We start from the raw sequence: 12,721 nt of genomic DNA, 5'->3' as shown, positions 1-12,721 counted from the left end.
GATTTTAGTGTGGCTGTTTGCTATTGGTAGGCATATGGAGTTTTAGCATTTAGCTATTACAGTAAGATTGTGTTGAGCATCTTTGTATGTTTGGATATTAAGTGCTTGTAAATCTGTGGGATATATTTCTAGAAATGGTATTACTCTTGCGTAGTTTATAGTATGGTTTGGGAAGATGGACATTAATTAGAATATTAATAGCTATGAAACCTGAAACCAGAAGTGCTGTAAAAGCTAATGGTGTTCAGCTCCACCGTCCTTTCATGGAAGAATATTAAATAAGGAAGCTTTAATAAAAGGCTAACCATGCTGACACAACACTGCATTGCTAGAGCTGCATGGGAGAGTCCCAAGTCCCAGGACAGGGTCCCAGAGTGTTCTTCTGTATACACATAGGGCACATGCCTATGTTCCTGGCTGGGGCTAGGGGAAGATCTCTGTGAGGACCCTGTTTGGGGGTTCTATTTCTTTCTCATGAAAGAAACTTCAGTTAAAAAAGAAAGGACAGAGTGATGAGAGACAATATGCATGGTCTGCAGTAAGTTCATGGAAAAAGTGTATTGTATAAAAACTGCCTGTATTTCGATTGTTTTATTGCTCACCAAATTTAAATCATACTTTAATTCCAGTTTCCCATGAACCACCTTGAAAATATATGTGTATGTATGTTGTGTTTTTTTCAGTCAGAGGGCACATGTGTTAGCATGAGGGTGGTGAGGGGGGCTTAATGGGGCCTGGTCAAGCTGTAGTTCCTTCTCTGTCCTGTAGGGATTTGGGGCACATGTCCACAAATGCCTAATATGTTTTTCAAGCCGTTGGGACTGGGATCTGGACCACGTGGTCAGCCCCATGGGATCTGGCTCCCTTAACCCCGGGGCCCAGGGCCAGCCCTCCATGAACTTTAGGAAGTCTGTTCATGTATAAGGCACTAGGGCATAAAAGAAAAGGCCAGAGTGACTGAATTCAAATGTGAGAGAATTGATAAGCATAAAAAATAAGGCTGTATATTTCAGATTTGGTGTCTATCCTAAGTGGAACAAATCTCAGAGGAGTTAAGTAGGAGATAAAATGATCAGGTTTTGATTTATGAAAAGCTCTCTGGCTAGGATGGAATAGAAAATTTTTGGCAGAGGGTAGTCTGAATGCATGTGGGAAGACATTAGCTGTAACCAGCTAGTCTAGTATGAGAGTAGCTACTTAGACCGGAGTACGACTGAGAGGTGGTTAGATTCAAGAAGGAGGTAGGCACTACAGTACATAATAGAGGGCTGAGAGTATGAGATTTGGAATTTCTCGGACTACTTTATTTTATTTTATTTGAGAGATTTTTGCTGTAGGGCATATGCGCTCACTGGAGAGACGGAGATAAACAGAAAATGAGAATTCACCCCCCCCAAAGGGGATGGCCACATGCTAAGTGTTGGTTTTTTTCTTTTTTTGGAGAGGTTTTTGCTATAGGGCATGTGCGCTAGCCAGAGAGACAGAAAGCGAGAAATCACCCCCCAGGGGGGATGGCCACACCGCAATCCCTTCTCCATTCTCTTCTCGGGATCTGAGGTATGCATGCACACGCGCCTGGTGTGAGTTTAAGCCACCAGGTTTGGGACTCAGAACCGCAGTTGACTACATGGGAGGCCAGCGACATAGCCATTACATTAACTGCTGGTCCCCCAAGTGTTGAGTTTTAAGCCACTGGGTCCAGGACATGAACTGCAGTGAACTACATAGAAGTCCAGTAATGTAATCATTACACCACCTGCTGTCTCAACTTTTTAACTTTCTTTCTTTCTTCCTTTCTTTATTTATGAGAGGTTTTTGTTAACAGCGCATATGCTCAGCAGATAGAAAGTGAGAAATCACCTCGGGGGGGGGGGATGGCCACATGGCATTTTCTTCTCCATTCTCCTCGGGATTTGGGGCATGTGCTCAGCATGAGTTTTAAGTCTCTGTCCAGGACTTGAACCACAGTTGACTACGTGAGAGTCCAGTGACATAACCATACCACCATCTGCTTGTCCTATCCCCAACATTTTTTTTTTTTAATTCATTCATTTATTTTAATTTGACCAGAGAGAGACACAGAGCAAGACAAGAAAGTGAGAAAGCAAGCCACCAGATCCGGGACTCAAACTGTGGTTGACCATGTGGGAGCGTCTAGTGCCTTAACCACCATGCCACCTGCTGGTCCCCATCCCCCCCAACTTTTGTTTCCAGAGAAAGAGAAAGAAAGGGAAAGTGAGAAAGCAAGCCCTCCAGGTCCAGAATTCAAACTGTGGTTGGCCATGTCGGAGTCCAGCACCTTAACCACCATGCCACATGTGGGCCCCGACCATTAGCTTTTATCGTGTAGAACTGTGTAAATATGGTATCCACCTATAGAAAATTAAAATTCCACTTCTAGTGAGGGCTAGTTTTAGATCCTTACGGGTGCTTCTCTGTCTGTCTCTTCTAAGAAAGAAATAAAAGTGGGGCCAGTTCTTTGGCATAGCAATGAACTACTCAAGGGAAGTCACCTCCCACAAGGGTGACTATGATTCAAATCTCTGGTCCAGTCAGCCTGAAACATGCTGGCATGTGTGCTACTGCCCAAGACCACATGGGTGGGGCAACTGAAGGAAGAGAATAGTGATGTGACCAGACCCTATGAAGGTTGTTCATTTCAGTTTCTCTCAGGCATCTGCATACACACATGCTGTATCATGATTTCTTTTTTTTTTTTTTTTTTTTAAGATTAAAAAAAAAGTGAAAGAAACAGTAGTATGACCCATAGAAATGTGCAGTGGCAGAACAGTTAATCCAGTTAATCTCCCAAATAGTTTTTTCCTACTTTCCTACCCCACTCTTCATTGTTGGTAATTAAAATGGATTCTATAGTGTTTGTCTCTGAGGGAAAAAGAAATCGAATTTTAAAGAGTTAGTATTATTAGTAGCTGTAAATTAAACTAGGTCTGACCCTGTGGCTATTAAGGTCTTCTGTCATGAGATTCAGTCTTATTTTAATCGAAATAATGAAGAAACTTAACCACCATTGGTCTCTCTAATGACAAAAAATTAAACATTTACTTTGCAGACCGACATAAATTTGCCTTATCTTACAATGGATGCTTCTGGACCCAAACATTTGAATATGAAGCTGACTCGGGCTCAGTTTGAGGGGATTGTCACTGACCTAATCAGGAGGACTATTGCTCCATGCCAGAAAGCTATGCAAGATGCAGAAGTCAGCAAGAGTGACATAGGAGAAGTGATTCTTGTTGGTGGCATGACTAGGATGCCTAAGGTAATGGGTCCATGGAATTATTCTTGTGGAAAGAAGAGGGGGCAAGCACATAATGTATTCTTGGGACAGGTAGCTTATGTTGTGTATGGACCTGAAATGTGGCCCATTCTGCCAGGGTAATCTGAAAGGATAAGATTGTATCCTCAATAAAGAGTTAAAGTGTAGCAGAGGGGAATTGTTAGGTGCAGAATATCTTTTGGAGGGGGTAGCAAGATAGATCTTAAAAGTCAGTCAGTTTTGTGGAATTTTTAGGAACAAACTTAAGTTCAAATTCACAGCTAAAATCTTTGGCTGTTGGGCATGTGTTTTTTCAGTCTAGTGACTGGGAGGTTTGTTTTTCTTTTTGGGGGAGAGTTTTTTGCTATAGGATGCGTGCGCTTGCCAGACAGACAAAGAGACAGAAAGCGAGAAATCGCCCCCCAGGAGGGGAAGGTCATGCTGCAATCCCTTCTCTTCCATTCTCCTATGGGGATCTTGGGCACGCACACAACGCGCGTCCGGTGTGAGTTTAAGCCACCGGGTCTGGGACTCGAACCACAGTCGACTACATGGGAGTCGAGCAACATAGCCATTATGCTAACTGTTGGTCCCTATTATTATTTTTTTTAATTTGACCAGAGACAGACAGAAAGGGAAAGTGAGAAAGCAAGCTGCCAGGTCTGGGACTCAAAGCTGCAGTCTGCCATGTGGGAGTCCAGCACCTTAACCACTACGCCACCTGCCAGCCCCAATGCCTGGGAGGTTTTTACCTTTAATGTTTCTTCAACAAAGATTTGTGCAATGATGCATTTTATTCATCAACACATCATTCTGAAAAGCACAGATGTGTAGAAGACTTAATGACTGAGCACAGACCTGTTGAAAGTACAGTTCCTCCCTGGTAATCTGAATAGAACTATCTTGGGCCTGAGTTCGTTACCTTGTAATTTCCCTAATTTTTCTTTTCTTTTTTTGGAGAGGTTTTTGCTATAGGGTGTGTGCCCTCACCAGGAAGACACAGAACTGCTGGTCCCCCTAATTTTTCTTTTCTTTTTTTGGAGAGGTTTTTGCTATAGGGTGTGTGCCCTCACCAGGAAGACACAGAACTGCTGGTCCCCCTAATTTTTCTTTTCTTTTTTTGGAGAGGTTTTTGCTATAGGGTGTGTGCCCTCACCAGGAAGACACAGAACTGCTGGTCCCCCTAATTTTTCTTTTCTTTTTTTGGAGAGGTTTTTGCTATAGGGTGTGTGCCCTCACCAGGAAGACACAGAACTGCTGGTCCCCCTAATTTTTCTTTTCTTTTTTTGGAGAGGTTTTTGCTATAGGGTGTGTGCCCTCACCAGGAAGACACAGAACTGCTGGTCCCCCTAATTTTTCTTTTCTTTTTTTGGAGAGGTTTTTGCTATAGGGTGTGTGCCCTCACCAGGAAGACACAGAACTGCTGGTCCCCCTAATTTTTCTTTTCTTTTTTTGGAGAGGTTTTTGCTATAGGGTGTGTGCCCTCACCAGGAAGACACAGAACTGCTGGTCCCCCTAATTTTTCTTTTCTTTTTTTGGAGAGGTTTTTGCTATAGGGTGTGTGCCCTCACCAGGAAGACACAGAACTGCTGGTCCCCCTAATTTTTCTTTTCTTTTTTTGGAGAGGTTTTTGCTATAGGGTGTGTGCCCTCACCAGGAAGACACAGAACTGCTGGTCCCCCTAATTTTTCTTTTCTTTTTTTGGAGAGGTTTTTGCTATAGGGTGTGTGCCCTCACCAGGAAGACACAGAACTGCTGGTCCCCCTAATTTTTCTTTTCTTTTTTTGGAGAGGTTTTTGCTATAGGGTGTGTGCCCTCACCAGGAAGACACAGAACTGCTGGTCCCCCTAATTTTTCTTTTCTTTTTTTGGAGAGGTTTTTGCTATAGGGTGTGTGCCCTCACCAGGAAGACACAGAACTGCTGGTCCCCCTAATTTTTCTTTTCTTTTTTTGGAGAGGTTTTTGCTATAGGGTGTGTGCCCTCACCAGGAAGACACAGAACTGCTGGTCCCCCTAATTTTTCTTTTCTTTTTTTGGAGAGGTTTTTGCTATAGGGTGTGTGCCCTCACCAGGAAGACACAGAACTGCTGGTCCCCCTAATTTTTCTTTTCTTTTTTTGGAGAGGTTTTTGCTATAGGGTGTGTGCCCTCACCAGGAAGACACAGAACTGCTGGTCCCCCTAATTTTTCTTTTCTTTTTTTGGAGAGGTTTTTGCTATAGGGTGTGTGCCCTCACCAGGAAGACACAGAACTGCTGGTCCCCCTAATTTTTCTTTTCTTTTTTTGGAGAGGTTTTTGCTATAGGGTGTGTGCCCTCACCAGGAAGACACAGAACTGCTGGTCCCCCTAATTTTTCTTTTGAAGTATGTTTAGGGAAATACACACAGGAAGAATTTAGGGTTGGGTGAAAAGTCTAGCCAGGAGGAAATATTTATGTTAACAAACTAGCCTGGCCACTATTCAAAAACTAGTTTTTAGAAAAAATAAACAGGAGGGAAGAATGCCTCACATTAGCAATCCTATGGATTCCTCTTTATTTATTTTTGTAGAGAAGTTTTTGCTATTGTGTGCATGTAGTCACCAGAGAGAGAGAGAGACAGAAAACAAGAAATCACACCCCAGAGAGGATGGCCACTCCGCAGTCCCTTCTCGCCCCAATCCCTTCTCACATGCACACGCGCCGGTGTGAGTTTTAAGCCACTGGATCTGGGACTCAAACCGCAATCAACCATTTGGGAATCCAGTGATGTAACCATCATGCCATCTACTGGTCCCACTGGCTTCCTTAAAATTAATCTTTTGATAATGTAGACAAGGAATTGGGGTACAAAGTTTCTAAGTCACATGGCTCTGTGCCCTGTTTCAAATGATATGTTGCGTGTAGTGTGGAAGACTAGATAATAAAAGTCAACCAGCTTAGTCCCACCACCCCCCCTTTTTTTTTAAGGGAAAAAAGAAGTTATTGCCTGGGATCAGCAGATGGCATAGTGATTATGTTGCTGAACTCCCATGTAGTTGACTGCAATTTGAGTCCCAGACCCAGAACTTAAAACTCACCGGATGTATGTGCATGCATGCCCAGAATCCTGAGAGGGAAATGGAAGAGAAGGGATTGTGGCATGGCCATTCCCCCTGGGGGTGAATTCTCTGTTTTTCTCTTTCCAGCACACACACCCTGTAGCAGAAGAAATCTCTTAAAAAAAAAATAAAAGTAAATTTTTGCCTTAGGGTGTGAGTGCTGACCAGAGAGACAAACAGAGGGAAAGTGAGAAATCACCCCCTGAGGGGGGGTGGCCATGCCACAATCCCTTCTCCGTTCCCCTCTCAGGATTTTGGGCACATCTCACATGGGCCCAGTGTGAGTTTCAAGTCACCAGGTCCAGGACTCAAACCACAGTCTGCCGTGTGGGAATCTAGCGATATGTAACCAGTATGCCATCTGCTGGCTCCATTTAGTCCCCTTCTTTATCTTGTGATTTAACTAGATCATTAAACATACATGTGCACTCTCCTATTCTCAAGCAGTTGCTCTGAGTGTTGGGTGACAGATTATTTCTCCTTAATGTTCAGGTTCAGCTGTGCAGGATCTTTTTGGCAGAGCCCCAAGTAAAGCTGTCAATCCTGATGAGGCTGTAGCCATTGGTGCTGCCATTCAGGGAGGTGTGTTGGCTGGTGATGTCACAGATGTATTGATCCTGGATGTCACTCCCCTGTCTTTGGGTATTGAGACTCTTGGAGGTGTCTTTACCAAACTTATCAACAGAAACACCACTATTCCAACCAAGAAAAGTCAGGTAAGTGCCATCCCTCTGTATCTTGTCACAGGGTATTCGTTTCTGTGAAGGATGTGATTGCAGCTACTTCTGTAAGCCTTTTTTAAAATTTGCTACAGGCATGTGAGCTGGCTGGAGATGGGGTGGCTATCCCTAGGGAAAATGGCCATATCACAATCCCTTCTCTGTTCTCTTGGGGTTTGGAGCATGCACGCACATGCATCTGTTGTCTTTTTCAGGCCTCTAGGTTTGGGATTCACACCATGCTGTTGGCCATGTGGAATGCAGCAGCCACCATGCCAATTAGCTGGGCCCTATAAGCTTTTCCTAGAGAATTTCGCAATTTTTTTCTGCAGTCTAGGCTAGTTGGCTGTGGGTGATGAGAATGTCACTGTTTGTTCTTTTTTCTGTTCTTGGAAAGATCTTACAGTCATCTATCAATAGCAGTGGTGATTGTACAGCAGGCATCAATAGTCTCTCCTTCACAAGATTAACAGTTAAAAGAAATCCTAATGTTTGGGGCTGAATTCCCTGTTGTCTTCTGTTTTCAAAAGCAGCGAAAAGAACAGCCTGACCAAGATTAAGGGAATATACTTGGCTGATAGGTGAATAGTGAGAGTACTGATGGCAAGCAGGGCTATTTGGATTTGGCTTGGTCTTGGATTAAGAGTTATGTTTGGTTCAGCTGTTGTGGCACATTGATAGCACCACTACTTGGGTGGGTACAGGTTGCATGGGAGGTCCAGGTTTGGTTCCCATGCCTGTCTGAACACACTGGTCATGGTCACACACATCTGTAATCCTAATAGGGAGGAGAGGGCAGGAGGATCAAGTACAGCAAGACCCTGTGAAAAGTACTTAGATCTCTTTCCCTGCTGCTACTCTGAAAAACTATGACTATTGCTGTATTTGCACAGTGATATATTTGTCAACATACCACACTGAGGAGGGTGTGGTGACTTCTGCTGAGTACATGTACTGTCCCTACATGTCTTTGATCTATTTCTCCAGAATGTTTCACTATTTTAGCTCCTTATCTTGAAGCTTTCTGTACTAATGCTGCAACTTGGTACGGTGCATTACTTAATCAATAGCTAGGGTGGGTCTTTTTGCTATACTAGTTCTCCTATTCCCTGAGAAGACGTTAGGACCCTTCTAACAGTGGTATGTGAATTCCTTCTTTGTCCTTCTATATAAAAGTAACCAAGGAAGTTTTCTTACTCTTCTAGGTGTTTTCTACTGCTGCCGATGGACAGACTCAAGTGGAGATTAAAGTGTGTCAGGGTGAGAGAGAGATGGCTGGTGACAACAAACTTCTTGGACAGTTTACTTTGGTAGGTACTATGAATCCTAAATATTTTGTTCCTGTCTCTTTCCTGTAAAGATAGGCAATGTGTTCCAGTCCTTAAAATCATATAAACTTCTGACTTAACATGGACTGATTCTAGGGTCAGATACCTATGGCCTCAGGGTGTGTGTGTGTGTTGTTGTCGTTGTTCTTTGTTTTTTGTTTGTTTGTTTGATTGTTTTTGGTTTTGTTTTGTTTTGTTTTTGCTAGAGGGTGCATGTGCACAACAGACAGGGCAAGGAAAAGAAAGTGTCCCCTTATGGGAATGGTCAAGCACAGTCCCTCCTCCATCTCTTTCCTCCTTTTGGAATCTCAGGCACACAAGCACATGCTTCTGGCATGTTTTTTTGGTTTGTTTTTTAAGAATTATTTATTCATTTATTTTAATTTGACCAGCAAGAGACACATAGAGGGAAAGTGAGAAAGCAAGCCACCAGGTCCAGGACTCGAACCGTGGTCAGCCATATGGGAGTATCCAGCACCTTAACTACCATGCCATTGCTGGTTCCCTCTGGCATGTTTCTTAAGCTGCTCAGTCTAGAACTTGAATCATGCAGTTGAACATGTGGAATCCAGCAGCCTTAACCACTATACCACTTGTGTTTTTGTTTATTAAGTGCAGGTATCACTTGTGCCTATCAGGAACAAAGTCACTTGTTGGTTCACCAAGACTGTATAGACTTATTAATAGCCTGAACCTTTTAAAGAGAAAAGTTTATTCTAGACATCTGATCATTTATTTTAGATTGGAATTCCCCCAGCCCCTCGTGGAGTTCCTCAGATTGAAGTTACATTTGACATTGATGCCAATGGGATTGTACATGTTTCTGCTAAGGATAAGGGCACAGGACGTGAGCAGCAGAGTAAGTCCTTGTTTATTTGTTCGAGTGAGAAGAGGGACCTCTGTTGGGAAATGGGCCCGTGTTATTTTGAGTGTCATTTGCTACAACCCTTGGGAGAATATAATGGATAAGCCCTCTTCACTCTTTTCTCCTTAGTTACCAGATTTAATTTTAAAAGTTTAGTATTTATTCAAAAAAGAAGAAAAAAAGGCAAGCCTCAGAGCCTCTGAATTAATGAAGATTTGATAGGCAGGTTAGTTGGTGTCTGTATATTTCAGACCCTTGATTTCCTTTTGCTTCTTATAGGACAATAAGGGTTACTCTTTTTTTTTTAATAACTTAAATCTATAAAGTGGAATACTTAATGTGATAGAGAACAAACCAGCACGTAATACTGCCTGGGAATTAATGAGATACCTTCTTTTATACTACAGTTGTAATACAGTCTTCTGGTGGATTAAGCAAAGATGATATTGAAAATATGGTTAAAAATGCAGAGAAGTATGCCGAAGAAGACCGGCGAAAGAAGGTGATTACATTACACTTTGGGGGGGGAGGAAGAGTATGTATTTCATTTTGTTTGTTTTTAAGAATTATTTTATCGAACTTTATTCAGTTTTAATTTGACCAGAGAAAGTGAGAAAGCCACCAGGTCTGGGGATCAAACCATGATCAGTCATTTGGGAGTCCAGCACTTTAACCACTATGCCACGTGCTGGCCCCATATTATGCTTTCTCGCGTTAGTAAAGTCTAAGGTTTAACAGTGGGAATTGGGACATTTCATTGATCTTACATTTTTATTTTGCCCCTAATATTTCACCTTTGCTTATAATTTATGTATATAGTGTCGGTCTTTTATCTTTTTTAGTCTTTTATTAGAACTCTTGTATTATAGAACCCAGCTCTATTTTTGTTCTATAATTTATGTAGCCAGATTGTATTGCTCATATGGACATTTTATTAACTTGTCAATCAGGAAGTCTCCATTAAACTTTTAATTTTTCTAAGGAACGAGTTGAAGCAGTTAATATGGCTGAAGGAATCATTCATGACACTGAAACCAAGATGGAAGAATTCAAGGACCAATTGCCTGCAGATGAGGTTAGAGGGTTTTTTATTTTCTTAAATAACTTGAGAAGTGGGAGGCATTCACCAGTGTCCGTGAAGTTTATTTTTTCTTTTGATCTTGTTTGGGGCAGTTTGGGGGAGTTGGGTTTTTCTTTTTGTTTATTTTTTTTTCCCCCTCAATATTACTGGTGCATGTAGTGGGACAAAAGAACTTGGAAAAGTAAGGTTTTATTTGTGGTTTTTTTAAGTGCAACAAGCTGAAAGAAGAGATTTCCAAAATGAGGGAGCTCCTGGCTCGAAAAGACAGTGAAACAGGGGAAAACATAAGGCAGGCGGCATCCTCCCTTCAGCAGGCATCACTGAAGCTCTTTGAAATGGCATACAAAAAGGTAAAGGGGCTAAAAGATGTTTTGGTCCTAACTTGATCTTGATGTTACTACTTTAGATTACTGTCACTGGTGGCTCCCTCCATAATTATTTATGGAATTGAGAGTGGGTGTTGGAATTAGAAATAACCTTTCCTGCCACCTTAACTTGGGGGATAGAGGCAGGAGTATAAAGAATCACCAAAACCACCAATAGTGTAGAAGGATTAGGGGTATGTGACTCCTTTGTTTTGGAGTTCATCATGCCCTAACATTAAATCATGGCTTTCAAATTTTTTCTTAACAGATGGCATCTGAGCGAGAAGGCTCTGGAAGTTCTGGTACTGGGGAACAAAAGGAAGATCAAAAGGAAGAAAAACAGTAATAGTATCTGTAAATTTGGACAACATAGTATGAAGCTTGGGAGTGAAGGAACTTCCTGAGCAAAAATGGGCCGACTTCATCTTTTTACTGTGTTTTTGCAGTATTCTATATGTAATTTCCTTAATATGTAAATGTAGTTATCAGCAGCTAATGATCATTTAATGGGCAGTGATTCCAAACAGTACAAGGCTCACAATGATCTGTCCCCAGCCTGTCATTATTCAGTTGCATGTAAAACGAGGGTATGGATGATTATTGATCATTAACATTGCTTTGCGCTGAAGTGGCCATATTTTCAAGGGGTGAAACCTTCTCACACACAAAATAGCCATGAGACTGTATGGGGGATGTGATCCTTCTAGTTAATTACCTACTGCTATACTGGCCTGTTAGACATGGGTTCCTTCCGCTGAGGCCTTGCAAGGCAAACCAGCTGTGCCATGGTTATAGGTGGAAGCTGGATCAGTGGAAAATTAAGCTAGCTATTTATGTTAGGTACAGTGTTTAAAACAAGGTAGTAAAGAGGCTCCTTAACTTTCCTAAGGTGTACTTTTCTAGTTACCTTCTGGCCTATACCTTGCACATACATCCTGATTGTTCTTTTTGATCCATTCTGGACTTTTTTAAAAAATAAATATGAAAAATATCTTAATCTCATTTTTGAGAGTTGAGGCCCTACCCTGTGGTTTAACTTTAAGAATGACATATATGACTCCGACTTGTGGGATCTTCCAAGGAACAAATAACTGGAATTTCTAACCCTGGTAAAAAAAAAAAAATACAGGGAAATTCAAGATTTGGAAGTAATAAGTAATGTTAGCCTAGGCAAGTCTAATTATAAGGGGTCCCCCACCAGAAACAGATTTGGAGTCTTCAAAGTCTAGATCTCTACCTAGCATGAAAATGAATCTGTTCAGACTGCCATCAGCTCTAAGTAGAAAAAAAATCCACCCAGAATTGACTTATATTTTTTAAAATGTATCTTTTTGTAGGCCAAAAACAACAAGAACCCAAATTCTGTTCCTATTTTTTCTCTTCCATCTTTGTGTATTGGGTTCTGAATTCTCTAATTGAGTTTCAGTTGTTACACAATGTCATTAAGTATTGAGAGTTTTCTTACCTCCCAAGTCTCCTACAGATTTCTCATGTGTCATGGATTACTGTCATGTCTTAAAGGAGTCTGTCAGGAAGGACTTTGATCATCAGACATAATGCCTTTTTATATATTTTTAATATTCGGAAGTGAAATTGAGTTATTTTCAAAATAATACTCTAATGTGAAGAAAGTCTTTGGACAACAATTACATTCCTAGAAAATCTGTCGATTGACACTTGTGTAAAAGGTTATTGAGATTCATATGAAAAATAAATTCTAGGTTCAACTTTTTGACCACATAAACATTTAATGGGAACACTGTGGGATATAATTCTTCATTATGAAGGATTGTTTTGTGGTTGAAAGATTTAGCATTTTTTCTTGGTCCTCACTCTCTAAATGCCTGTACTGTTTCTCAAAGCATTCTGATAACTTAAAAATCCCTCTAGGGTTTCCTGAGTGTCCCAATTGAGAGCTGCTGGTTTATTTACATCAAGATGGATCTGAGAGGCACAGCTACAGTAGGTCACACTGAACACCGCAGCTTGGCAGGTGAAGGGACACATGG

The 12,721-nt window shown here is 41.5% G+C and overlaps 1 protein-coding gene and 1 non-coding gene across 2 annotated transcripts in view; both read left to right on the top strand.

Annotated features, from left to right (window-relative positions):
* The window catches only part of HSPA9 (heat shock protein family A (Hsp70) member 9), a 30,237-nt gene extending 17,851 nt beyond the window's left edge, over window positions 1-12,386 (top strand). Inside the window, exons 10-17 of the mRNA XM_006169910.3 lie at window positions 3,071-3,287; window positions 6,847-7,070; window positions 8,279-8,383; window positions 9,143-9,260; window positions 9,674-9,768; window positions 10,249-10,341; window positions 10,557-10,697; window positions 10,981-12,386. Coding sequence (XP_006169972.1) covers window positions 3,071-3,287; window positions 6,847-7,070; window positions 8,279-8,383; window positions 9,143-9,260; window positions 9,674-9,768; window positions 10,249-10,341; window positions 10,557-10,697; window positions 10,981-11,058 — 1,071 coding nt within the window. The 3' untranslated portion in view covers window positions 11,059-12,386. The remainder of the gene's footprint in view (window positions 1-3,070; window positions 3,288-6,846; window positions 7,071-8,278; window positions 8,384-9,142; window positions 9,261-9,673; window positions 9,769-10,248; window positions 10,342-10,556; window positions 10,698-10,980) is intronic.
* Window positions 4,056-4,132, top strand: LOC114006417 (small nucleolar RNA SNORD63). The gene has a single exon (XR_003548131.1). It is a non-coding gene; the product is annotated as a small nucleolar RNA SNORD63 (small nucleolar RNA).
* Window positions 12,387-12,721: the final 335 nt, after the last annotated feature.

The sequence above is a fragment of the Tupaia chinensis genome, unplaced genomic scaffold, assembly GCF_000334495.1.
Source record: "Tupaia chinensis unplaced genomic scaffold, TupChi_1.0 Scaffold147608_1, whole genome shotgun sequence".
Taxonomy (NCBI): domain Eukaryota; kingdom Metazoa; phylum Chordata; class Mammalia; order Scandentia; family Tupaiidae; genus Tupaia; species Tupaia belangeri.
Note: the sequence above shows the minus strand (reverse complement) of the source record. Positions and strands in the feature narration are given on the sequence as shown.